Source organism: Lepidochelys kempii, chromosome 21 (genome assembly GCF_965140265.1).
Source record: "Lepidochelys kempii isolate rLepKem1 chromosome 21, rLepKem1.hap2, whole genome shotgun sequence".
Taxonomy (NCBI): domain Eukaryota; kingdom Metazoa; phylum Chordata; order Testudines; family Cheloniidae; genus Lepidochelys; species Lepidochelys kempii.
Window position 1 is genome coordinate 3253589 of NC_133276.1, and position 25111 is coordinate 3278699.

A 25111-nucleotide genomic window follows, 5' to 3' on the forward strand; every position below is an offset into this window, starting at 1 on the left:
CAAGGACCATCTAGCCCAATGTCCTGTCTATATCAGTGGCCGGTACTAGATGCTTCATAGGAAGGTATAACAATCCTGCAGCATGAAGATGTATGACGTGACGAGCTGGGAAAATGCCTGTCTTACTTTTTATGAATATCGTGTAACTCAGTTTCCCTATTTAATTTGGTGTTATTACCTGCCTGAATGCACAAAGTTAAAGGAGGCTGTAAAAGGGAGGTTGTTAAAGAACCCAGGAAAGGTAAGACCATGTCCTAGACAAGGAGCATTCCCTCAAACAATAGCCACCTTCATAGCCATGAAGAAAGACTTCTCAGCCACAGTGCTGGGAGGGGGCAGGCAGTCAGAAAGGCTGACCAGGATGTGTCAGTGAAAGGGCTATTTGCAGTGTGGTTCTAGTGGAAAAGGCTGGCAGTCTGACTAAAGCTCTCAGAGACAGGGGACCAAAGACTGCAAGCAGTGTAGGCTGCTTCTCCCAACTTAGAGATGGGAAAAAACCAGAGCTGCCTAAGTTATGGCTAGAAAAGCTAAGCATTGGTAAGGCAACATGCAAGTAGGCCTCTTAGTTATTTTAAATCTAGTTTTTTAAGCACGCCATACCCTATTTAGGACAAAATAAATCATGTTTTGTTTTGAAAATGCTCTTTCTGTATACTGCAACCATATGCTGTCTCTCGGAATCTCAAAGAGAAACCTCAGTAGGGTCCAAAGTTGGACCAGCTAAATTAGTCACAGTTGATACCTGTAACCCAGGTCCTGGTCTGACAGTGGGTGAATTGCAGAATTGCACCCCAAGCAAGGTAAAAGCCTGATGCCTGACACCTTTGTGGGGGGTGTACTCAGAGAATCCCCAAGACAGCAGTGTAGCTACCATCTGTAATGATCACCTGGCTAATCTGCCTCCCACATTAGATCACATCCTATTTTGTTTAATTATGGTAACTCTGAATACCCATATACATCTCCAATCCCTTTTTAAATCTCACTAAGTTCTTGGCCTCAACGACTTCCTGTGGCAATGAGTTCTACAGTCTAACTACACATGATGTGACAGAGTATTTTCTTAGTCCAGACAGGATAGTGAACCACAAGAATCTCAAGCCTGATTCAGTCTAGCAATTCCTATGAGCTGTAACATAATTTTAACTTATTATTTTTAGTTGTTAAGCGCTGAGAACATGCTCAGCACTGTAACAAGATACACAGTGAGGACAGACCCTCGCCCAGAGAGCTTATAACGTGAACAAGAGAGAGAATCCCAGAGCAGGGAATAACTGATGGAACCTTTGCCAAAGCCAGGCTTTCCTATGCTGTTGTTAAACACAAATGACATACACTGTTTTAATTCTGCACGAGATTAATTTTCCTTCCATATATATAGTGGCCTTATATAAAGAGAAGTAATCTTACAAACAACTGTGATGTGCATGCTGTGACATTTTATACACTCCCCTATGACCTTTGCTTTGCTAATACAATGTTTAATCTGTTTTAAACCCTCATATAATCATTTTTAAGTAAATCATGTTCCAAACTGGGCGACTTTCACAGAGCTGCCATGTGAAAGGACGTAGCCATTCAGAGGTTCTAGCCCAAGCAGAACTGATGTGATTTTCTCTGCTACAGTGATATTTTGTTCTTTACACACGTATACTATATGATCCCTCCGGCTGGGCTCTCTCTTGTTCTCCTCCCCCTTAACCTTGTAAAATATCAACTAAGAATCTACAATAAGCTGCTCTGTGTACAGACTATTTGGGCTCCAAAGGTCAAATTCTGGGTGGTGCTGAGCATAAACACCTGCCATAAAACTCCAAGCGGTAAGGGGAGCATTTCTCTGACTTTGTGGGGGGCTCATTTGGGATCTCCCCTAAACCCACAAGCAGGTTTTTGCACAGCCATTAATGATGGAGCCAGATTGCTTAGGGCCAGGGGCATGGTTTGTGGTGTCTTGTATGCTTCTGGCCCTGCTTTAGCCCCTATGCAGTGCTGAGATCCAAACCGAGATTTCCAGCGTCTCCCAAGCCACTATCCGTCCTCCTCTCACCATATATTTATACAGGTTGAACCTCTCTAATCCGGCACCCTCGGGACCTGACTGGTGCTGACCATGGGAGGTTAATGCTCAGCGGGTCTCCATAGGCGTGGGAAGTAGGGGTGCCCAGGTTCTCCACCACGAATCAGCTGTTTGCAGAAGGGAGGAGGAGTTGGTAAGTGTGGGGTCACCGGTGTGTGAGAGGCATGGGGGGGAAAGGGGACAGAGGAGGGAGCTTGGCTCCAGTGGATGCTCTGCACCCACTAATTTTTCCCCATGGGTGCTCCAGCCCTTGGAGAACCATGGAGTCGGCGCCTATGCTGGACCATGGATGTTACCGGATCAGGGAGTGCCAGATTAGAGAGGTTCAACCTGTATTACATTCATGACACCTGAACAAAATTTGTGGTCCCTTTGAAATAATGGGATAAGCCACTCCCAGTAAAATTGCACAGCTTTCCCCAACCAGGGTTTGTGGGTTTTAAATTTTTTTTTTTTTTAAGATTTAAAAGTTGTTCCAGCTAAACCTGCCCCTGCTCCTTTGTTGCTATTTCTCATTCCTTTTCTCGCTTGTTATCAGACTGGCATGTTTAGCTTTGAAGGATTTGCCCTCAGTGTCTGGGAGGACACAGAATTATTCAGAACAAATCTTGGTTTCTTTGATATATTTTTAAAGTGAGATAATCTTATCCTCCCACCCCAGATGTGTTAGCAGAAAGACATTGAGACTGCTCAGTCCTCTTCAACATGTCTGACTCACTCTCAGAGTTGTGGTATTTACACGTGTTTATATTGCCATGGTGACTATTTTTGTTCTCTATAAATCAAAGCACTTTAAAATGAAAAGGGCCATTGATAGCAGCACACACACTGACTTCATATCCATGATCGAACATCATGCTTCTGAGCATCCTGTGCATTCATTTTCTTTATGAAAAAGACGAATGGCAATTTACCAATAAGTAACAAGACTTTGGAGCAGCAGTTACAGCTCCGTTGCTTTAAATAACCGGCAAAGTCTTGCCTTTTCCGCCAACAGAACGAGTGAATGGAGCAGCTATAAATAATAATAAATAGAGTCTTAAAAGGCTCAAGCCAGTGCCCTTCTGCTGACTGCACTGGGTCCATAGCTGGGCCTATCATCCTGAACGATCCCAAAGAGCTTTACAAGTTTCAGCTGAAACATAAATGATACATAGGGATCACTTCAGATATACTGCTTAAAAGCTCATGGGAACACTATACAATAATATGGAAAGCAAAGAATATTGTACAGCCAGAGGAATTTTAGGTAGGCAAAATTTGGCCAAAACACCAGAATTAATAGTGCCATAGGATATTTAAGGACCATGCCTCGTAGGCATGCCTGCTGTGCCTCTGTGTTTCCTCTCTCATTGCAGCCCCACTCTTTTGTCGCCACCTTCAGTACATCATATGTGAAATTAAATTGTAAGCTATTTCAGGGCAAGGCCCTTGCACTATTTACCTTTATTGCTTGCTGCAAACACACTTTTGGATGCCAGGTAATAATAAAATATTAATACTACACACAGATGAATGGATGTATAGATGTATGTACAACCCATTTTAGTGGCTCGGTGTTTATTTAAAAAGAAAGTTCACCCAGGTAAGCCAGTTTTAGGATCAATAAGCCACTTCTTTGATATCAGCCAAAGCTGGAAATGAAATAAGGACTGTTAAACCTTCTCTAGTTTTAAATCAAAATTTAAACTTTTACTTACATTTTAGTAAAATATGGTATAAAGTGCATTTTAATTTGACTAATAAAAGGTTGCAGGGACATGAAAGCTAGACAGTGAACAGTGATGAGGGAGGAAGAGATACTGAGACATCGACATCATGAGACTGATGTTAACACAGTTAAGATGTGCTCACTTGCCATAAAATTGACCAGTTTTATAGCCCTGTATAACATAGTTGTTGGTGATACTTTGTTCCTCAAACACAATCTCTTACGCTTCTATAGAAGCTTTTATATTGGAGTCTCCCGAGCTGCTTTTCAGCCTACGTGTACAGGGTTCACATCACCAAAACCCAAGTTGTCTCTTAAACAGAACAGCACACAAAAACTTTAAAAAAAATTGGACATGTATGAAAAATTTCATATCCAGTTGCAGCTACAGGGGGAAATTTGGGGAGGTAGTTCCATACTACAAACAAACACAATCTCTTACAATTGCAATTCAGGCCACACTGAAACCCTGATTGATAAAACGTTTTGAAAGATTTTGCTTAGGAGTGCCGGAAAGGATAGAAAATGAGTAAAGATTCAGAGATAACCCCTGATGGTAGTTCAACAAAGAACAGCCAAGAAAAAGCACTGAGAAACCAGATCAATTACCTGGAAGACAACAAATGCAGATAAAGAAACCTTCAGCTGCAGAGGGAGGGATGTTTTTCAGAGGGGAAGAACTGAGGACTTTTTGATGAAAAATGAATGCACCACACAAAGACATGTTCTATTTTCTCCCATAAAGATCTTGATCTTAAGCTTTCTCCCCCCACCCCGTCCCTCCCCGCCGTCTTTTCCTTGAGACCAAGAGCCTAATTTTCCATTGTCCTGTACTAGTAAAATAGTACTTTGCACTAGTTGTGCTCGTGCAAAGTAAGTGCAGAGTGCAGCCACAGCAGACTGGGTGCAAGGTGCAAGGCAGTGGAGAACATAGGCCCAAGTGGTGATGTGGCTTCGTTACAGAGTGTAACAGACGTATGCACAGTAGAGGAAATCTCTGAAGAAAGAGGCCCAGAACCTCCATCCTCTAGTGAGAGTTCCTGCACGTGGATATTAAGCGCTGGATTTTGATCCCCCACCCTCACCCATACTCCTGTGGAAATTTAACTCCCTGAGCAGTCTCACTGGGAACGAGCAGTCCCTAAGGGTTGGGTAGAATCAGAGAAAATTCTGGCTCTAAACGTGAGATCAAAATCTTTGACCCAAACTAGTTGCAACAAACAGAATCAAAACAAAGGTTAAACATTTTTCACTGCGCGCATGTTGTCAGACACAGTTGCTGTGCTCGCCAAATTTCTTATGAGCTCTTCAGAACACAGCTCTTGCCTAAACGCCATGCAAATATGAACTCCTGCCCTTGCGTACTATTCACACTGGGCAATTTAAAATGGTTTTACCCAGATTTTAGTGCTTGGAACAGCCATGTTTACCTTTTAGGTATTTGAATTTTTAAAACACTTAGAACAACATTCCCTACATTTCTCAGAGAGTTTAGTATTTCAGAGGAGGCACTAGCTTCTCTGAGACCTGGTCCTAAGAAGAATCTGCTCAGGCCCCACACAATCTTTCGGGATTCCTAAGGCATGTCGTAGAGCAATAGGCTCTGGTTGTTGGGCCTGGCGGTGGCAGCGTAAAGAGAGAATTCAATCCCCCTTGATGCCTGTCTCAGTCCATTCCATGCCTTATTTAATAAGACCCCTGAAACTGCATATATTTTCCAAAAAGTTTTGTTCAAATTACAACCCTGGTCAGTCTCAGCTGGAGTCAATGGGAGCTCAAAAACAACAAGAAGTCTGGTGGCATCTTAAAGACGAACAGATTTATTTGGGCATAAGCTTTCGTATCTGAAGAAGTGGGTTTTTACCCACAAAAGCTTATGCCCAAATAAATCTGTTCGTCTTTAAGGTGCCACCGGACTCCTCATTGTTTTTGTGGATACAGACTAACATGGCTACCCCCTGATACTTGACACAATGGGAGCTCAGTACCTCTGACAATCAGGCCAAAGGCGTCAAGGTGGGCATCCAAGAACAAAGGCACCAAAATCAAGAGCCGCCTTTGAAATTGTGTCTCAGCAAAGTTGCCAACCTTTTGCAGGAGGTACTTTTAGTCTGCAAGATGCAGAAAGACTAAAGGCTTGTCTCAGTGAGAAAGTTGCACAGGTATAATTTGTGTGAATTTGTGCATACTTGAATTAGTGCTTTATTTTCATTTATCTTAAGTCAGAGGCTTATGCTAAACCAAGCCTGTACCAAACAGGAGCTTTCACCCAGATGCTTGCATTGGTTTAACCATATTGGTTTAGAAGCCTATTCAAGTTATACCAGTGCACTTTTCTCATACAGGTAAACTTCATGCGAATGTTTCTCATATAGTTAAACTTACTATAAATGTTGGGATCACTTGAGATAAACAGTTTGTTAAGAAACAACAGTCTGGTTTGGAGCTGGCAAATAAGTTCCCTGTTCCTTGCTAATGGGGGATGTATAGTTACAGGGGATATGGACACCATAGCAGTGAATGCATGCAATAGAATAATAAAATAAATAATAAATAATAATAATAATAATTTTTTATTTAAGAGTTATTGTACAGTTCCCAAAGAGCAGGAAGGAGGGACGCTATCGGCACACTTAACATCATTGGTAAAGGAGAAGTAACACACTGTAGTTATAAAACTGGCAACAGAAAGGAGGGAGAAAAAATTGATCCAAAATCATCCGTGGAAAACCAGAATCTGAGAGTCCTGCAGTTCTCCCTGCAAGGAGGTCCTTGTATGAGGCACAGAAAAAGCACAGGAAAGTTAGGCCATCCCAGGTGCCATTAATAGAGGCAGGCTTTTCAGCTCAGTCTCAATATGTCACCACCTTTTCTGTCTTCTATCACTGAGCGTCCCTTCCAACCTGAGAGCTTGGCTGCCAAGGGAAACACATGCCCTGCTCTGAACAGGTCCACGTGAAGAGTCCAGCTACAGCTAGCCAAGAGAAATAGATTTCAAGGGAAAGTTTGTAGCTAGGCCAGTTCTTGTTGGCTTACATTTGAGGCAAGAGTCGTACATAGGTTGGCACATCTCCCACTCAGGACAAGGAGAACCCCAGTTGTAAGTTATTAACGCTTTGATACTGTCACTTCTTCACCCGGTGACACTCACAGCAGAGGGGAGCAGAGCAGAGCAGTAGGGTGCAGTTTCCCCCTGTGTTTACTTGTGATCCGATAATAAGGGTCTTGAACCCACTCAGGCCAAGGTCCAGTGTGGAAAAATTTAAACTGCGCTGCAAGAGTTAAAGCAAATGCGAACCATCCAAAATTGGAGAGTTTCACACTATGTTGTGATTTGGGTGTGGATTGGGTCCCTTGTTCTGTGCCGTCAGGGCTTCACTCTTGGAGAGCAATTTGCAGGACCAGGGCCATAGTTAAAAACAAACCCTCAAACATCAGAGCTCTTTGCGAGGACAGGATAAGTTGGTGTAAAAATTAGCCCACTTATCAGTATTGCTAACTTTCCGATTTTACCACGAGTATCTCAGTGTTTGCGGTGTTTCTTAAAATCACAGCTTGAAGCCAGGTGATTCCCAGAGACTCTGGGCTTCCTCTCTTCTTCTTCTTCTGCGTTTTTAAAAAACTACGTTTCTAGCCCTTCTACTTGTAGAGCAAAACTTGAAATGTGACTCCGGCAAGCCCATACCAGGAGGCAAATAAAAACCACCCAATTTCTCTCTCAGGGTTTGGGATGGGGGCCCTGCCTGGGCAGATCAGAAGGGCTGGGGCGGGCAATATTGCCAATGGGGTCCTGTCTCCAAGGGACCCACCGCCGCACGGTTGGCATTTTGAAACTCCCTCTTCCAGGCCAAGCATGGTTTTGCTCTCAGGTGGCTTTGGGGCAGGACGTGCAAACACCCAGCGCTTGGCTGAGCGGGAGGAGCGGTCCTGGTGCGCAGCGCCCCCATAACGGAGCCCATCCTCTGCCCCACTGGCTGCTGCCTCCCGGCTCTGCTAAGACCTCCCCCTCCGGCAGATTTCCCGCCCCCCCCCCGCCCGCCCCCGGCAGCGCTGCAGCAGCTTGGGATGGGGGATCCCAGGTCACTGCCATGTGCCCGCAGCTGCAGCGGCTGCGGCGTGCGGAGGGTGTCTGGTTGCAATCAGCGGGGCGGGCGAGCGGCGCACGGGCTGCCTGCCGCACACACGGCGCCGGCCGCGGGAGGTGCCGCCCGGGGCTGCCCGGACGCAGCCGCGCGAGCCTGGGCTCGCTGAAGCGCCCTGAGCGGCCGGGCGAGGGGGAGCCTCTTCCCCGGGAGCTTTTGCCTTTGCGAACTCCCGCAGCGCGTGTGCTCCAGCAAGGAGCCCGGGCTGCGTTTGCTGCCCCCCGCAGCCCCGGGAGAGGGAGAAACTTTGAGGCGTGGGAGGGTTGCGCTGGAAACGCTGGCGGGGAAGGGCGTGTGAAGGGAAGCCTCCGGCACCCCCGGGGCTGCGCGGGGAGAATTCCGCCCTCGGCGAGCTGCCTGGTGCGCCGCTGGCTTCTGGAGGTGTCCACACGCGGACTTGAACCTGGGAGGATGGAGAAGAAAAGCATGGATCATTACCTGCGGCGTCTGAAGCAGGAGCTGGTAAGGGACCGCCGGGAAAAGGAGGGGACAGGGGTTGATTTGTGTGGGGAGAAACGAGGACCTCAAAAACGGCCTGTCCCCTGCATCAGTCTGTTCAACAACGCAGGCTGGGGCTGGGTGAGTCTCTTCACCTGCGGGCATTGGCAGGGCTTTGCTGGTCATTTGCTAAACAGACGAGAGCAGCGATATAGACCTGAGCGGTTCAGGGGCCAAATTGCAAGCAACAGTCCCCAAAAGAGAGACACAAGCGTGTGAATTCCTTGTTTCATTACTGTGCATCTCCCAGCAGAACGACTGGGCAAGTATTCTACAATTGGTTAATACCCTAGGGAAAGCATCCTGCTCCGGTAATTAATCCCTCATTGTTTTTATATCAGGAGCTGCAGGAGACACATTCAAGAGCCACTTGCAGCTCTGGTGTCTCAGTCTGAGCATCATTGCACCCGATGAAGTGAGCTGTAGCTCAGGAAAGCTCATGCTCAGATAAATTGGTTAGTCTCTAAGGTGCCACAAGTCGTCCTGTTCTTATTGCAGCAGAATGTATCTTATGTTGGCCTTGGTTACCTCCTTGCGTGCCACCCCCTCCTGTGGGGGAGGTGAAGGGGACCTTTCTTTAATTCCAGCCACTGGGCATGTACCTGCCCTCCACACACCCAGTGCAGTTTTTGACCAGTCAGCCCCCCCCCCTCCCCTGGACTTATGTCCCCTCGTGCCTCTGACAGTCAGTTTGGATCAACAATAAATCCAGATGACAGCAGTACAATTTTCGGATACCTTTTTTTTATTTTTTATTTTCTGGGGAGGGAAGGTTTAAAATCTAAAGGACTAAAATTCCCCTAAAGATTAAATATTCCAAGGCAGACATGTATGCCAATTAATACTAAAGCCGCTTATATTCACTATTTTTAGAAGGTGAGCTATAGGGCAATGCTGAACTTTCTAATCACTATAGCTGCAGACTAGGTCAACTCACACATCTCTGCCTGTAGGATTTTAAGTAGAGATTCCCACCACCTCACGCCCCAACCTGTTAATCCCATGCACACATCTGTACAGTACCTGCTGGGTAAGATCTGCTGTTTACCCTCCCTATCCTTCCCAACCGTGAACTAATCAGTACGGTTTTAAACACATCCGTGACAAACCCAGCATTTCTGTCACTGAATATCCCTTATCAGAATAGTCTTCAGAGCACAGGCATATAATCCGAGGCATTCTGTTTCCCAGCCACTTCATCTCATTATAAGGGTGCCTATAATTCTCCTCTATCCTAGCCTCAGTTACATGGAGCTGAATTTATAAAGTAATGATTCACATTAGCACTCCTCATATGATATTTTTGCAAATCTCCATTGACCCTAGTGGAATTACTCCAGTTTGCATCGGTATAAAATCAAAGGGCAGAGTTTAGCCTCTGATTGGTCAGATGTTGTTAACCCAGCTGTCTCAGAAAAATAAAATTCAAAGCAAATTAGAGTCCTAGTGATTTTGTGGTTTGCACAGAAAAGTACATACGAGCGAGGGTTGGAAAGTGAAACAGGAAGTCCCAACAGGAAGAGGTTTAGAGGAATGGGATGTGTACCTTTATTTGAATGGGAGTCTAGTATGTGCAATTGCAATTTCTAAATCTGTAGGTTTTTGAAAATGGAAAATATTTGTTCTTTAGGATGGGATCCCTGGTCTTGTTTAGCACAGTCTATTTCACGTTCTCCCCCACCACACAGATTCTGTTTAGAAGGCTATGTTGCTTGCAGAAACTTGCTTGAGCTTGTCCACAGCAGGAAGATGTTGATACCCTGTTTTTTGTTACTGGTAGATTAGTAGAAAGAATTGGATGTTTTTTAATTAGTGGGTTTGAAAGTTCACTAAGAAGCCAGAGGGTGTGTGTGCATGGCATACCGATAAATAAGAAGAAGAACAAAAGAAAGCAAAGCAAAAATGGCAGGTGGGAAGTTGAAATACACAAACTTCCTTATACCAGTAAGGTGACTAATAGTGCAACATAATCTTCAGCTTCAGACTGGAGTTTATAACAAGCACCAAGATATAACGCTCCAAAACGGCAAACATTTAAAGACACATGCATAACGTTCTGTATACAAGCAATCCCATTGAAGTCAGAGTGCTCGTGTGTAAAGTTACTCACTTGTTCCAGTCTTTGCAGGATTGGGACCTTTTGTGCCTATGGGACTAGATTCTGCCATGCTGCTGCCTAGCACCTCTAACTAGTGCTCAGTTGTGGAGTATGGTGTTACTCTGTGTAAGCGTGGCCAGAGAAGGCTCCTTGAAAATGACTAATACTAAAAGGGACATAGGCCAAGCTTTGCCTCCAAATGTTGGGCGGATTTTGCCACTCTTACTCACAGAGTAGCATGGTGCTCTGCGAGTAGCCCAATTCATTTCAGTATGGCTGATTAGCACGAGTAAGGATGGCAGAATCTACTTTGTCAAACCTAATATCGGTAGAAGTAGCCCCTTGTGCTTTGTAATACAAATCTCACTGCAAGCCTTTTGCTTGGATTTAAGCATTCCCCTTTGGGGTCTGTCCTGGGCAACATTGCAGCTGGGCTTTAGCTGGCACCTGTGCCAGAAAGGGAATCGAGGCACGGAAACGTGGAAGTGACCAGTTCACTGGCACTACACCAGCTGAGTGAAATGCAGAAAGGAGAACTGGACCGGCACATTAAGCTTCTTTATGCCACAGCGAACTCTGAGGTGTTACCAAGATCATGGGAAAGGGATATTTTTTAAAACATGGGTCAATGTTTTTCAACCTGTGTGCTTCACGTTAGTCTCTTAAATCTATATTTAGGCTTCTAAATAAAAGCAGCCTGATTGTCAGTGCTGCTAATAGCTATGCAAATGAACCCTGTTGACATTAGTGGGAACTCCTGGGGCTCAGCGTCTCAAAGATCAGAGCAGCACTTTTATTTAGGAGCTAAAGTCTGAATGAAAGAGGCACCCACATTTGAAATGTTAGCCTTGGGTTTTTACCCCAAAAGCAGTCTTTCAGAACAGATGCCTGTTTCTTGGGGGTAGGAGCCTGATATCTTGATAGGTTCCAAGTCTACTTGCAAGAGGTGTGAGGGATATTTGCATTTGATATGAAAACCAAAAATTAGATAACTTGAAAATCCTCTCCTTCATCTTATGTAATACAGGATAATGCTATTTATGGTAGAAAATATGTCCCAAAAATATTTTTTTAATATTAGTTTATTAATAAACTAAGGCCTTAGCCTTGCAAAGGCTGATGTCTAGTATAAACTTCTCTCACAAGGTGTGATGTTATGACCATTAACTTCAATAGAACCACTTACCTGGCATAAATTAAACACAAGTTTAAGATTTTGCAGGATCAGGCTGTTTTCCCCAATTTTTCATTACACTAAGATACAAACTTATTTTAGTAACTGACACTCAGGGCATCAGAATGCAAGTCAGGACTTCTGCCTTCTTCTGAGCAAAGTAGTACTAGAATGCATGAGATTCTAATCAGTTCTCTAGGTAGGGTACTGATTAGGTGGAGAGATTCATAGATTCAAGGCTAGAAGGGATCTCATTGTGGTCCTCTAGTCTGATCTCACAGGCCTAAACACTTTCCCAAAATAATTCCTAGAGAAGATATTTTGGGGGCAAAAACCCACCCAATCCTGATTTAAAAGTTGTCAGTGATGGAGAATCCACCCTGACCCTTGGTAAATTGTTCCAGTGTTTAATTACTCTTGTAATAACTTTACATGTTATTTCCACTCTGAAGACGGTCTATGCCAGGGGTGGGAAAAATCCAGCCTGTCTAACATTTCTGTCCAGCCCGCCAGGCTCTTTGGCTGTCCCCTCGCAATCTCCGGGCTGCTAAAAGTCCTGCAGTGCAGCAGGGCGCTCAGGGAGGTTGCCTGCCTGCCGTGGCCCCACGCTGCTCCTGGAAGCGGCCGGCTGCTGCTGGCATGTCTCTGCGTGCCCCTAGCAGAGGGGGAAGCGGCTCCGTGTGCTGCCCCCGGCCCCAGCACCGTCCTCAGAGCTCCCATTGGCCAGAAACTGGCCAATGGGAACTGCAGGGGAGGTACTTGCGGGCATGGACAGCGCACAGAGACCCACGGCCCCTCTCCTCCCAAGGGGCATGCAGAGACATGCCAGCAGCAGCCGGCCGCTTCCGGGAGCAGCTTGGGGCCACAGCAGGCAGGCAGCCTGCCTGAGCCCTGCTGCGCTGCCATCTGGGAGCCGCCTGTGGTAAGCACCTCCGGGCCAGAGCCTGCACCTTGCACCACCCCCCCCCCGCACCCCAACGCCCTGACCCAGGTCAGAACCCCCTCCTGCACCCAGACTCCCTCCCAGACCCTGCACCCCCTCCTGCACCCCAATCCCCAGCCCCAACCCAGAGCACGCTCCTGCATCAAACTCCATCCCAGAGCCCACACCCCTCACCGTCTCCTGCACCTCAACACTCTGCACCAGCCCAGAGCCCCCTCCTGTACCCAAACTCCCTCCCAGACCCCACAACCCCTCCATTAATATAGTAGAAATGTGCGGCCCATGACGACTTACCAAAATGCATTGAGTGGCCCCCCTGCGAAAATTATTGCCCACCCCTGATGCCAATACGGCAAACCTTCTGCTTACAAAATTAATAATGACAGCGCAGCTGAGCTGAAAAGTACATTTACTAAGGTAGACTTGTATCAATTAAAACCATCATAAATTACATCCCCAACAATAAATATTTTAAATCAATACCCTTCCTTATAGCCTGGGATTAAAATAAGTAAGCTTTCCCTTAAAAGCAGGCAAGCAGTTTAATAAACAGCTGCAACTGTCTGGGCTTAATGGTGGACAGGAATTGAATCTCTTGACCCTGACTTCTTCACCACTTTCTTCATTACCAGGCAGGTCATGGCTCCAGATATTAATGCACCAGAACCAAACCCCATGGAGAGGGTGGGGAAGGTCCCTTTATACTACCAAATAAGGACAAAGAGAACTCTATCTGTGGTTAAGTAGGAATCCAATTTTATGGCACCAGTTTGAATATGGTAACATGCTGATTTGCATGATACACAGCAAGCAGTTCTTTTCCGTGTCAAACAGTGAGGGAAGGAATAAATGTAACATTGTCGAGAGGTCCTGTAAAGAAGGCTCATTTAAAGAACCAAATCTTGTTCAGTCTGGTTCATATAGCTAGGGGAAAGCTTGAGACAGTTTGATCTGCTGAAGCTTAATATGTCTTTGTATAAACTATTTCAGCCGTTGACTGGTTTTGAGAGAAGTTAAAAAAAAAAAAAAAGGAAAGAAATTGGCAGAGTTCCCAGTTTCATGTAGGGGAGGTTAACTAAAAATGAAATCCAATCGCAGTGCCAGCTTGTCTGTCCCAGTGATTCATGGATTCCAGTTCTTTTTTCTCTTTGGGTGTAAAAATAAATAAATTGATTACAAATAATTGGTGTTTGGTTTGGGTTGCAGGTGTTCCAAAGTGTTTCCACTGCTAGCCTGTGCATCAAAGCACACACTGTCAATGGCGCCTTTCACATGCTGTAACAGTGCCAGGCCAGGCAGCGGTCACACCCTGAGCTTGGATCTGGACATGCTTAAATCGGTTTTCATGTTAACCTCCGAGAATGCATGTTCAAAGCTCTGGCATGGTTGTGACTCTCAAAGATAAACCCAATCTGATTCAGTCAGTGAGAAGTTTCTTTCATACTCCAGTTGTGTATTTTCCATCATAAGCGAATAGTCACTGGCATGTCTAGTGTGCCTTCAAAGTGGATTTCATTCAGAGAATCTGAATATTCCACACGCAAGTGTTACAAAGTCAGGGTAGTCTCAGCTGACACTTCCATTCATTATAAAGCAGGGAGTGTGGCCCCACAGTTATAGGGCCAAACTAGAGCTCAGGAGACCTGGGCTCTATTCCCAGCCCTGTCGCTAGCCTACAGGGCAACAACAAGCAAGTTACCTTGTCCCTCTGTGCCTCAGTTTCTCCATCTATAAAACAGAGAATGGTACCTACCTCCTTTGAAAGCACTTTGAGGTTTAAGAACAGCCATACTGGGTCAGACCAAGGATTCATCTAGCTCAGTATCCTGTCTTCTGATAGTGGCCAGTACCAGAGCTTCAGGGGTAGTGCACACAGAACAGGGCAGTTTTGCAGTGATCCACCCGTCTTGTCCTTCTAGCTTCTAGCACTCGAGGTTTAGGATCACCTCAAGCATGGTGTTACATCCCTGACCATCTTGACTAATAGCCATTGATGGATCTATCCTTAATGAGCATATCTAGTTATTTTTTGAACCCAGTTATACTTTTGGCCATCACAACGTCCCCCGGCAATGAGTTCTACAGGTTAATTTTGTGAAAAAGTATTTCCTCTTGTTTGTCTTAAACCTGATGCCTTGATTTAAGCAGGTGACCCCTGGTTTTTGTACAGTGGGAAAGAGTAAATAACACTTCTCAGTTCCTTTTTCCACACCAGTTATGATTTTATAGACCTCTGTTATATTCCCCATTAATCACCTTTTTTGTAAGCAAAACAGTCCCAGTCTCTTTAGTCTCTCCTCCCATGGAAGCCATTCCATACCCTTGATCATCTTTGTAGCCTTTCTCTGAACCTTTTCCAGTTCCACTCTAGCCTTTTTGAGAGGGGATGACAAAAAAATGCCACATAAGAGCTAGGTATTATTGTTATTATTTGATAGTTCTGGATTAAAATGCGTTGGCATTGCACCAGTCTATAGAGCCCCTCCTAAGAGGATCTCAAAGCACATTACAGGCCTACTCCAGGTTCTGTTGAAGCAGATAGCAAAACTTCTACAGACTCCAGTGGGCCCCCAGGATCTAGAGCTGGGCCTGAGCCTTCCAGTGCCTTTGTGGAGTACTCTATTTAGCAGAAGGATAAGTGGAAGCACAGAGGGGTGAGCTGGCTTTCCCAAGGTCACACCCACAACCAGCCAGCAATCTGGAAAGCAGGACTCCTGATTCCAGTCTCCTGCTCTGAGCACTACACATAGTTTTCTCATCTGTTCTGTGTTTGTACAGCACCTAGCGCAAAGGGGTCTTGGTCCATGATTGGGGTTCCTAAGTTCTAGACTGTAAGTTCTTTTGGGCAGAAATGGTTTCCTTCTTATAGGGTTGCACAGACACCTGGTAGAATGGGACATGAGTCTCTAGGCCCCACTGCAATAAAAATAAGTCATTCTTCCACTAGGAAGCTGTGAGGTATCTTGATGGGATTTTACCATTAGGTTGCAGCTGGGGTTTATGTGGCTATTAGGAATGAATAGTGATGCTTACTTAGGTCATTGTAAGTAGCAATTTCAGGTTACGTTCTGCCCCAGTATATGCATGTGTTCCATTTGGCCCTCAGTCAGCAGAGCTGAATAGTAAAACCAAATGCAAACCCCTATTGGGTTAATTTCTGCTCATAAGTTCAGTTGTGACATTGAAAACCATGGGAAAAAATGCTATTCACGCTTATGGAAAAAGAAAACAAACTAGGATCTTTCCAATTTCCTGCCCATAAATTCAGTAGTAATGCCAATGAACTGCAGCAAGATGGGGCCATAGAAATAGGGACTGAGAAGAATACAGATGTGGAGGCTTTGTAAATGACTTAGGTAAGTACAATTTGTGCAGATATTTATTATTGAAGGTTTTGATGTAGTGTTAATGGGAAAAAGCTGCCAGCATCCTCAGACATTTTTAAATCCTATTTAAAAAAATCTGCAAGCTCTAGAAAAGTTACACTCACCTAGTTGTGAGGATCCGTCGGAAAGACGCAGAAACATTCATGCAATGGAGAGGTAGCTAATCCATTCCAAATGCAACTTTTATCCTGTGAAAGGGGTGGCCTGGTGTGATTTTTACCACTGTAAAACATCCTTCTCAGAACCTCTATCCCTTCAGACCTAGGCCCTAGGTAGGAGCCAGGTTAAAAAGATACTTTGCTTTTATAGAGCCTGATTCTCCGCTGTTTGCACCTGGCAAAGTCTTTTTACACTTGTGCAAAGTGGGTGAAATGTGCTGCCAAATCAGAGTTCTCCACTCTCAGCAGGGATGCCACTTTGCACAGGTGTAAATCATGATACAAGGTGCAAGACAATGAATGGGCCTGAGTCTGATCTTAATAAAGTGCTATTCAAGCGTAACTTCATTGAAGTCAAGAGTTACACTTGATCATCTTAACGTTTAACCAGACGTTCTGGTTAAACTTGGATTTATGCTGGAAATGGTCCACCTTGAGTATCATGCACATTGTAGGGAGAGTGGTCACTTTGGATGAGCTGTTACCAGCAGGAGAGTGAGTTTGTGTGTGTATGGGGGTGGGGGGTGAGAAAAACTGGATTTGTGCTGGAAATGGCCCACCTTGATTGTCATGCACATTGTAGGGAGAGTGGTCACTTTGGATAAGCTGTTACCAGCAGGAGAGTGAGTTTGTGTGTGTGTGTTTTGGGGGGGGAGAAAACCTGGATTTGTGCTGGAAATGGCCCACCTTGATTTTCATACACATTGTAAGGGGAGTGGTCACTTTGGACAAGCTATTACCAGCAGGAGAGTGAGTTTGTGTGTGTGGTTTTTGGAAAAAAAGGGGGGGGGTGAGAAAACCTGGATTTGTGCTGGAAATGGCCCACCTTGATTACCATACACATTGTAAGGAGAGTGATCACTTTAGATAAGCTATTACCAGCAGGAGAGTGGGGTGGGAGGAGGTATTGTTTCATGGTCTCTGTGTATATAATGTCTTCTGCAGTTTCCACAGGATGCATCCGATGAAGTGAGCTGTAGCTCACGAAAGCTTATGCTCAAATAAATTGGTTAGTCTCTAAGGTGCCACAAGTACTCCTGTTCTTTTTGCAAATACAGACTAACACGGCTGTTACTCTGAAACTAGTTACACTGGTGTAACTGAAAACGAGGTCAGGCTTATGGTGTAGGCTGAAAACACTAGAAGCAGTTGCAATCTAATTTTGTGTGTGTTTTGATTATTTTTGGGGAAAACAGAATGTTTCTAAATATTTTCTGGAAAATATATTTTTTTAAATCTAACCAACAAATATTACTTAGAAGTTAACATTCACTCCCACACCCAGACATAACATCGAACTTTAGAATTCGGTGCGGTGTTTGGTTTCCCTGTTACAACAGCTTATCTCAGAGCAAACAATCTCGTGTTTCTTGGTGTGAATGTCTCACAGGAGTAGAACTTTCAATGTAAGTGATGAAATGCAGCCCTTTTATTTTTACGTCCTGTCTCGCACTGAGTCCTGATTTGGTAACCATGTGTCATGCTTGCAAAATGCCCCAATAGTCTCTTCCTGAAGAGAGACCATCTCAGTAAGGCATTCCAGTAAAGTTTAGATTGAATTCAATTAGCCACCGTTGCAACAGTGTCTATACAGCCATGGCAGCACGCATTACTGACTGCACTTGCAAAATTTTCAGGGTATAGCTCCTGGGTAAGAGTCCAAAACTGAAACAGAAAAGGCAGGTAAAGGAAATGGACTCCTCTCTTGGAATGGTTTCAGAGTAACAGCCGTGTTAGTCTGTATTCGCAAAAAGAAAAGGAGTACTTGTGGCACCTTAGAGACTAACCAATTTAGTTGAGCATGAGCTTTCGTGAGTTACAGCTCACTTCATCGGATGCATACCGTGGAAAATACAGAAGATGGATTTGTGCTGGAAACGGCCCACCTTGATTATCATACACATTGTAAGGAGAGTGATCACTTTAGATAAGCTATTACCAGCAGGAGAGTGGGGTGGGGGGAGTAGTGATAAACACCCATTTTTTCATGGTCTGTGTGGATAAAAACATTTTCTGTATTTTCCACAGTATGCATCCGATGAAGTGAGCTGTAGCTCACGAAAGCTTATGCTCAAATAAATTGGTTAGTCTCTAAGGTGCCACAAGTACTCCTTTTCTTTTTGCTATCTTTGAATGGGATCTGTGAAGTACCCCAAGGCCTGTTGTCTTCAGTGACTACATGAATTCTTCTTTCAGTTGTCACTGTTTATTATTTGTATAGAGGTGGCACCCAAAAGCCCTTTCCAGACATTTTGTCTTAGAGGAAGATACAATGCTAGCACCAAAGAGTGTACGGCTAATGGTGGGCACAATGCAACATGCGGGCTATGATGGAAAATGAGGAAACAGGAGGATGGGCAGAAGAAATAAGGTCTTGCCACGGTCTCAAACCCAGTCCCACAGTAAGCTCCTGGGAGGGAGGAAGGAAGGAAGGAAGGATGGATGATCCATTGGTTTGGGCAGTAGCCTGGGACTCAGGAGACCCAAGTTCAGTACCCTGTTCCCTACACAGGCTTCCTCTGTGACCTTAGGCAAGTCATTTAGTCTCTCCGTGCCTCGGTTTCCCCTCTAAAATAATAGCACAGCCTTACCTCCCAGGCATGCTGTGAGGAAAAATACATTAAGGATCGTGAGGTGCTCTAATACAGTGGTGATGGGGGTCATAGAAGTATTTAAGATAGATAGACAGGGTCTCAGGACCTGATTGTTATGCACGTCTTGTTGCCAAATATATTTCCCACTCCAACCCACTGACACACCCTGCCAGGGCAAAGTGCTTACCTTACCCCTGCCCCCCCTAGCCGCCCTCTAGATCCAACCCCTTACCTCATTATTTGTGTTACCTAGCAACAGGAGCCCAAGTCATGGGTGAGGATGCAAGGCACTAGAGCAGAGTGAAAATGGCTTTTCCGTAGGCAGACGGACGATGTGGTGGAAATGTTGGGGTTTTTCAAAGAGACATCAAACTTTATTTTTGTTCACCCCTCCCCCCCCTTTTTTTTTTCTTCAACTTCTTCAGTGACAATGAGGTGGGGGAATGGGAGAGGGAAGGGGAGGAAATAGAAGAGGGGGGAGGGAACTCCAAAAAGTGAAAATTCTTTGACTTGTCATCAAAAAGCTGCAATTTTTGTGGAAATATTTGGAGGGAAAATATTTTTGGGGGAATTCCACTCCCCAATAATTCCTCCCCCCCAGCCAGCCCTAGTCCACATAGCAATTCTGAAGGTGTGTCTTCACTGGAAGAAAAGGGTGTGCTCTTAACTGGGGTTGGGCTAACTCAGGTTAAAATAGCAGTGACTCCAAGGCAGCTGGGTTTTAACTCAAGTTAGCAGCTCAACTTCAACCCTAGGCTGCCTTCTAGGTTTTAACTCGAGCTGCATTAAAACCCGCGTTGCTATGTCTTCACTGCAGTTTTCAACCTGAATGAGGAATACACCTGGTTTTGCAGCAAAGAAATACCATGCGCCAGTGACCCTGTCTCCACTCTCCTCTCCTTCCCCTGACATTTATCCTTCTCCTCCACATCACTCAATATCTAAAGCTAATGTGGCAGTTCCTGCTATGTGGTAATGTTTTACGGAAGAAACCAAAAGCAGCCCCTAGTGGAATTTTTACTTGAGAGGTACATAAGGAAAGTTTTGTCACCCAGAGACGTTACTCTCCACAGACAGGAGGAACACAGCTAAGTTGGGCTGGAACTTCCATCTGGCTTTATTCGCCCAGTGCTTCTCACTGTGGGAGCTGGGTCAATAGCTGTGAAGTGCTGAGAGAGAAAGAGACCTGTCTGTTTGAACAGAAAAGATCTGCATAGGGGTAAGTTGAGACAGGCGGAAACCTGAATCAGCCAGTCTGTTGGAGCCATTCCTTGTAGGTCACAGAAAGGTGGTTTGTAGCTTAGCAGTGTGATGTCAACCTTTAAATACCTTTGATTCTTGGGACTAAAAGGTAAATCCTTGGTGGATTCTCCTATGTGGAGGTGGGATTAGAACCCTTTGGCTGAATTCCCTGATGCAGGGGATTCCCTGACAGACATAGATTTGGCACAGCTGGCTCTACATCATCTTCCAGAGGGGCACATGTGGGAGGGAGCAGGGTATAGCCGGGATGTTCCTCTACTCTTATCTATTCCCAGCTTCTGCAATAGCTCATAGGGCATGTTATAGCCTGGGCAAAATTTATGCAACCCCAATGGCTGAAGCAGCCCCTCGCAGTTTCAACACAGGGAAACATATGTCCTCATTTGCACCTCCACCTCACTCTTACATTGCACTCTGCTCAGAAGCAAGGATGAATTGGCCCCTTTGAGACTTGACCATCCTTGCTATTATTAATTTTGTGTAGTCATCCATGGTGTGTCAAGGAACCTCTTTCTTCAGCATTGCACTGGGTCCAGGCAGCAGGAAGGAACTCCGTCTGCTGATTTCCTGCTACTAACAGCTGCTCAGTCGAAGGGGGAAAAGCAATGAAAGACTTTGTTTACTAGTTTATTTCTGAGATGAATCCCAGAGACTGTGTCTGGTTTGTTTAGCTCTGAGAGCCCAGAGCCTTGGGTGAAGTAAGTGGTCTTGGGAAAGCAGTAAATGGTTTTGGAATCACACCCAGCCTGTTGCATACATTCAGGGCCCAAAACCAGAACTCCAGGTGCAGGAAAGGCAGAATAGGGGGGCAAATCCTGCTGATCTACAAAGGAAATAAAAATTGGCCTTGTGCCCTTTCTAGCTCCTTTACAATGAATAATGAAGGCTTGAGAGTTAGTTCTTTTTTATCTGTTTGTTTATTTACTTTTAACGTTTGATTTTGTTTTTTACACTAGAAATTTGGGTCTTATCTGCCCTGAAAGATTCAGTGTTGACTGGAGAACTAGCAAAACGATGACATCACAAGAGCCTATAGAGTGAAAGTTAAGCAACTGAAAGAGAGAGGAAAATTTTAGTCAAATTGTTTGAAACTGGTTTTTTTGTTGTTGTTTTTTGTTATTGTTATTTCATGCGTAGTTAACATTTTGGATAAAAAATGCCTTAGTTAAAGATTCATCCCCTCTTCTCCACCTCCCTTCAAATTAGCTGTAATCTCACAGTCAACATCCCCGAGAACTCCTAGAGTTTCTCCTGTGATATCAGGGACCAAGGGATTTGAAATTCCCAATATTTGCATGATAACACACAAGCAGAAATAAAAAAGCCCTTGTGTGCCTTCTGCGTCCATCATAAGGCAACAGAACAAGGCATAAACCCAACATGAAAAAAATCCTTCTCAAATCACCGTGAAAATAAACTCCCACTGACGAACTGTGCCTGAGGTAAGAATCCAGGCTCACTAAAAAATAATTTTGTCAGCGTTCCAAAGGAAAACACAGAACCTATCTAATCAGTTCAGCAGTTCTAAAGTAATTTTTCTCTCTTATTTCATTCTCTTTAAATACCAGATTTGTTTGTTGCTGGCTCTGTTGCCTATCAACCTGATTATTAAGAGCTGTCACTGCAATTCCTTCTTTCCTTTCCCCTCAGCAATAACTTCCTCTCACAATACCTCTTCTACCTAAGAGCTGGACATCTGTCATCCTCCTCATTATCCCAAACACATCCAGAGACCTTCTTTTCACGTCTCTCCAGTCAGCTGGAAGATGTTATCTGTTCTTTTTTTTTTTCTTTCTCCCCCGGTCATCACCAAATATTGCCGTAGTCCTGGGCAACCCGGATGTGGAGATGAACTGGAAATACAAACAATTCTGGCTCAAGGGGCTTAGTTGGATTTGGATTCCAGAGCAGTCTTGTGAATTCAGACATGAGTAGAAAAATGTTAGTTCCCAAAATGTTTAACAGATTTTTTTTTTAAGTGAGAGATGACAAATGAATTTCCCATTTTTCTTGCTCCCCTTAACCGGCAAGTGTCTTACCCATCCTTTGCACAGAGGCATTTGGCTTTGTTTTATGTAAAATAGTAGTGGTATATGAGATGTACATAAGCCCATTAGTGTGTTGCTTTTCTGGCTATCCACTGATCCACCAAAGGATTGCATTTCTGTTTATACAGTACTTTGTCCGGTTCACATATTAGACCCCAGGACCTGAGCATACTAACATCTTACATTTACATAGTGCTTTTAGACTAATATGCTTTATACACTTATGGGGTAAACTATACACAGGAATTCTTTCACCCAGCCACTGAAATACAGCTGTCACAGGGTGGAACCCAGCAACTGCTAAACACTATGCAGCAGTTTGGAAGTGCAAATGTTTGGGGAACACACTTACTGAGTGTGCTCACAGACACAGTTTGTTCAGCACACAGGAGTTAACCTGACTCTTGGGTTTGATGGGTGAAAATAAAGTAATGTAAAATAAAGGCGTACCCTAGTGTCTGAGCAGCAGGTGCAGGCTTAGTGCTGGAATAACCTGGACTTACACTTTGGTTTTACTGGTACTCACCTTTTCCCTGCCATGGGAAAAATATTGTAATGACCGTGAGCCAAACCCTGCTTGCATTAAGCAGGCAAGTAGTCCTTGCAACTTCAGTGGGACTGACATATCGGAGCAACGCAGACAAAATTTGACTCTGTACAGACAGACTGATGCATAATTCAGTTCTGGATGGCTTGAGGCTCTTGGGGCCCCATGTTTAAATTGTGGGGTTCTTGTTTTGGTGAGGTGAGTCCATTCAGGCCTAAAAGAGTCAGTGGCTAATCCCCATCATCCCCAGCCACCTGCTATTGTATAAACACCCCAAGAGTTTGGAAAGAGATGTAAGGAAATTCTCCTGTAAATGCTGCTGCATGTACCAAGCTATGGGCATGGATTGGACCTCAAGGCCGCTTTGTTGACCACGCACTTTATGTAACAATGGTTGCACTGGTTTATATAACGCTCAAAAAATAAAAGCAGTTCCTGCTTGCGATCATTTATTTATGGGTTTTGCAACTAAATTTTCTGCTGCAGGTGCATTTGTGGAAGCTGTCATCAAGAACAAGGTCCATCAGCCTGGGAAGTGCGTTCCCACGAGGCTTTGTTAGATGTATCATCAAGGTTGGGGCAGCCTCTTGGATTTAGGTTTGTGGCAAACGATAAGAAAAACTTTTCTGGAATGGAAGGAGTACCCTTTGCAAATGGAGTTATTGCTGTTATTTATTTGTATACTATACAGAGTTTACTCTGTACTACTATATACAAACTATTTGTACACTATACAGAACCACAGCACTTACCTATCATAAGTAAATACTGGCCCCCACTGTTGTAGTAGCAGAGCAGCCATCCTCACAACACCCCTGTGCAGTAGGGTAGGGCATTATCCCCATTGTATGGATGGGAAACTGAGGCACTGAGAGACTAAGCCACTCCTCAGTGGAAAGATCCAGCATGTGTCTCTGTCCCTACAGTTATAGTCCAAAAATCCATTGTCTGCACTTGCAAACAGGGTAATCCCCACTCTCCTTGTGTTTTCCTGTCTAGGACCTGCCCTCAAGACTTTGCAATTGCTTGATGAGCATATTGCTCAGACTGTAAATAGGGGCTCATTGCGAAATATACAGTACCCAATCACATGTAGACACACCAATAGATAATCATATTCTGCCTGTAAGAAACCTGTTTCTCACCTTTTGGTGACCAGGCCCACAGACCTTAAGACTCTGTACATAACTCTTCTCATGTTGTCTATACATAGGATTTGCAATGGTTGTGAGGACCAGTGTGACACAGGCACACAGTGGATACCTTACATAACACTCTTTGGTGAACTAGTATGTAGATGCCAGACTCAGGGGATCCCTGTAACCCCCGTATGCACACCTGGTGCCCTCCACCATTTGGCATCAAGAGGTCCTTGGGCCAAATGAGTGTTGGGGTATGTTCTTCCCTGGTGTAACTGTAACATTAGTGGAGAGACACCATAGAAGTACCAAAGATAGATAAGCAGTAACATTGGCCTCACTGTGCCTCTGTTTGTCTATCTGTAAAATGGGGTTGGTATGAACCTACCTCAAAGGTGGCTGAAGCGGTTTCTGAGGGGCATAGCCCTCTGCTGATATATATAGTCCAGTTGAAGTCAGAGGAGCTCTGACAATTTACACTAGCCCCACAGTGGCTGAGAAGCATTTTGTGTGTACCCTATTCGAGTGGCTCAAAACTTGTTGAAATTTCCATGACAAACATTTTACCAAAACCAACCAAACAAAAAAAATACTGAACTTGCTTTTCAACCGGCTCTGAATCCCAGGCACTCACAGGGGAAGGGGCCCATGGGTGAAATGAACACAGTGATGGTAAATGCTGCCTCTGAAATATTAATGGTTCCTGTCGGATGAGGCATGCATTGTAACCATACCACCCATCATGGGGGAGTTAATTGAATCAATGAAGTGAACAGCACAGCCGTCGAGCATATGCTGTCTTTTTGACCAGTCTAGTCATTACTGCAGGACCCTTGTCACTCATCACTGCTTGATTACACCACTTTGCCTGCGAGGGGATTTGATGCGAAGTATCCAATGAGGGTCCAAGCTGGCTCCAAATCCAGCTTTGCAAAGCCGCAGATAAAAACAACTTCCATTAATAAGGCAAGAAAGGTTAGGACAAGAAGCATTACAGCAAATCTGGAAAGGTAAGGTGATAGTTTTGTCTGAGGCTTATGGCACATATGGTCCCAGGTTTTGTACTGGTAGCACAAGAGCTCTTTTAGTGTAAAAGTGTGGGCGTTACTTGCACCCATGTGCAGATGTAGCTTTATTTTGCAGATACTAGTAACCTTAGCCTGTAAGGGAGACTCGACTTGTCAACGTAATCAGAGGTTGGAACAGAGAGCTTTTCCATAACTTCACAGCCAGATATCCTTTCTAGCAGGTGAATATGCTTCTCCTCTTGAGCATGAAGCTCCAGAAATAGGTGTCAGACTTCCACTAACTCTGAGAGTCTGATTTTTGAAAC

The 25111-nt window shown here is 44.6% G+C and overlaps 1 protein-coding gene across 3 annotated transcripts in view; it reads left to right on the forward strand.

Moving 5' to 3' along the window:
- Positions 1-7706: 7706 nt before the first annotated feature.
- Positions 7707-25111, forward strand: part of INKA2 (inka box actin regulator 2) — a 29993-nt gene continuing 12588 nt past the window's right edge. For all 3 annotated transcript variants that reach the window (XR_012155817.1, XR_012155816.1, XM_073319899.1), the window contains exon 1: positions 7707-8392. Coding sequence is in view for 1 of the 3 variants with exons in the window: in XM_073319899.1 (XP_073176000.1) it covers positions 7877-8392 (516 nt within the window). In the remaining 2 variants the exon portion in view is untranslated. The remainder of the gene's footprint in view (positions 8393-25111) is intronic.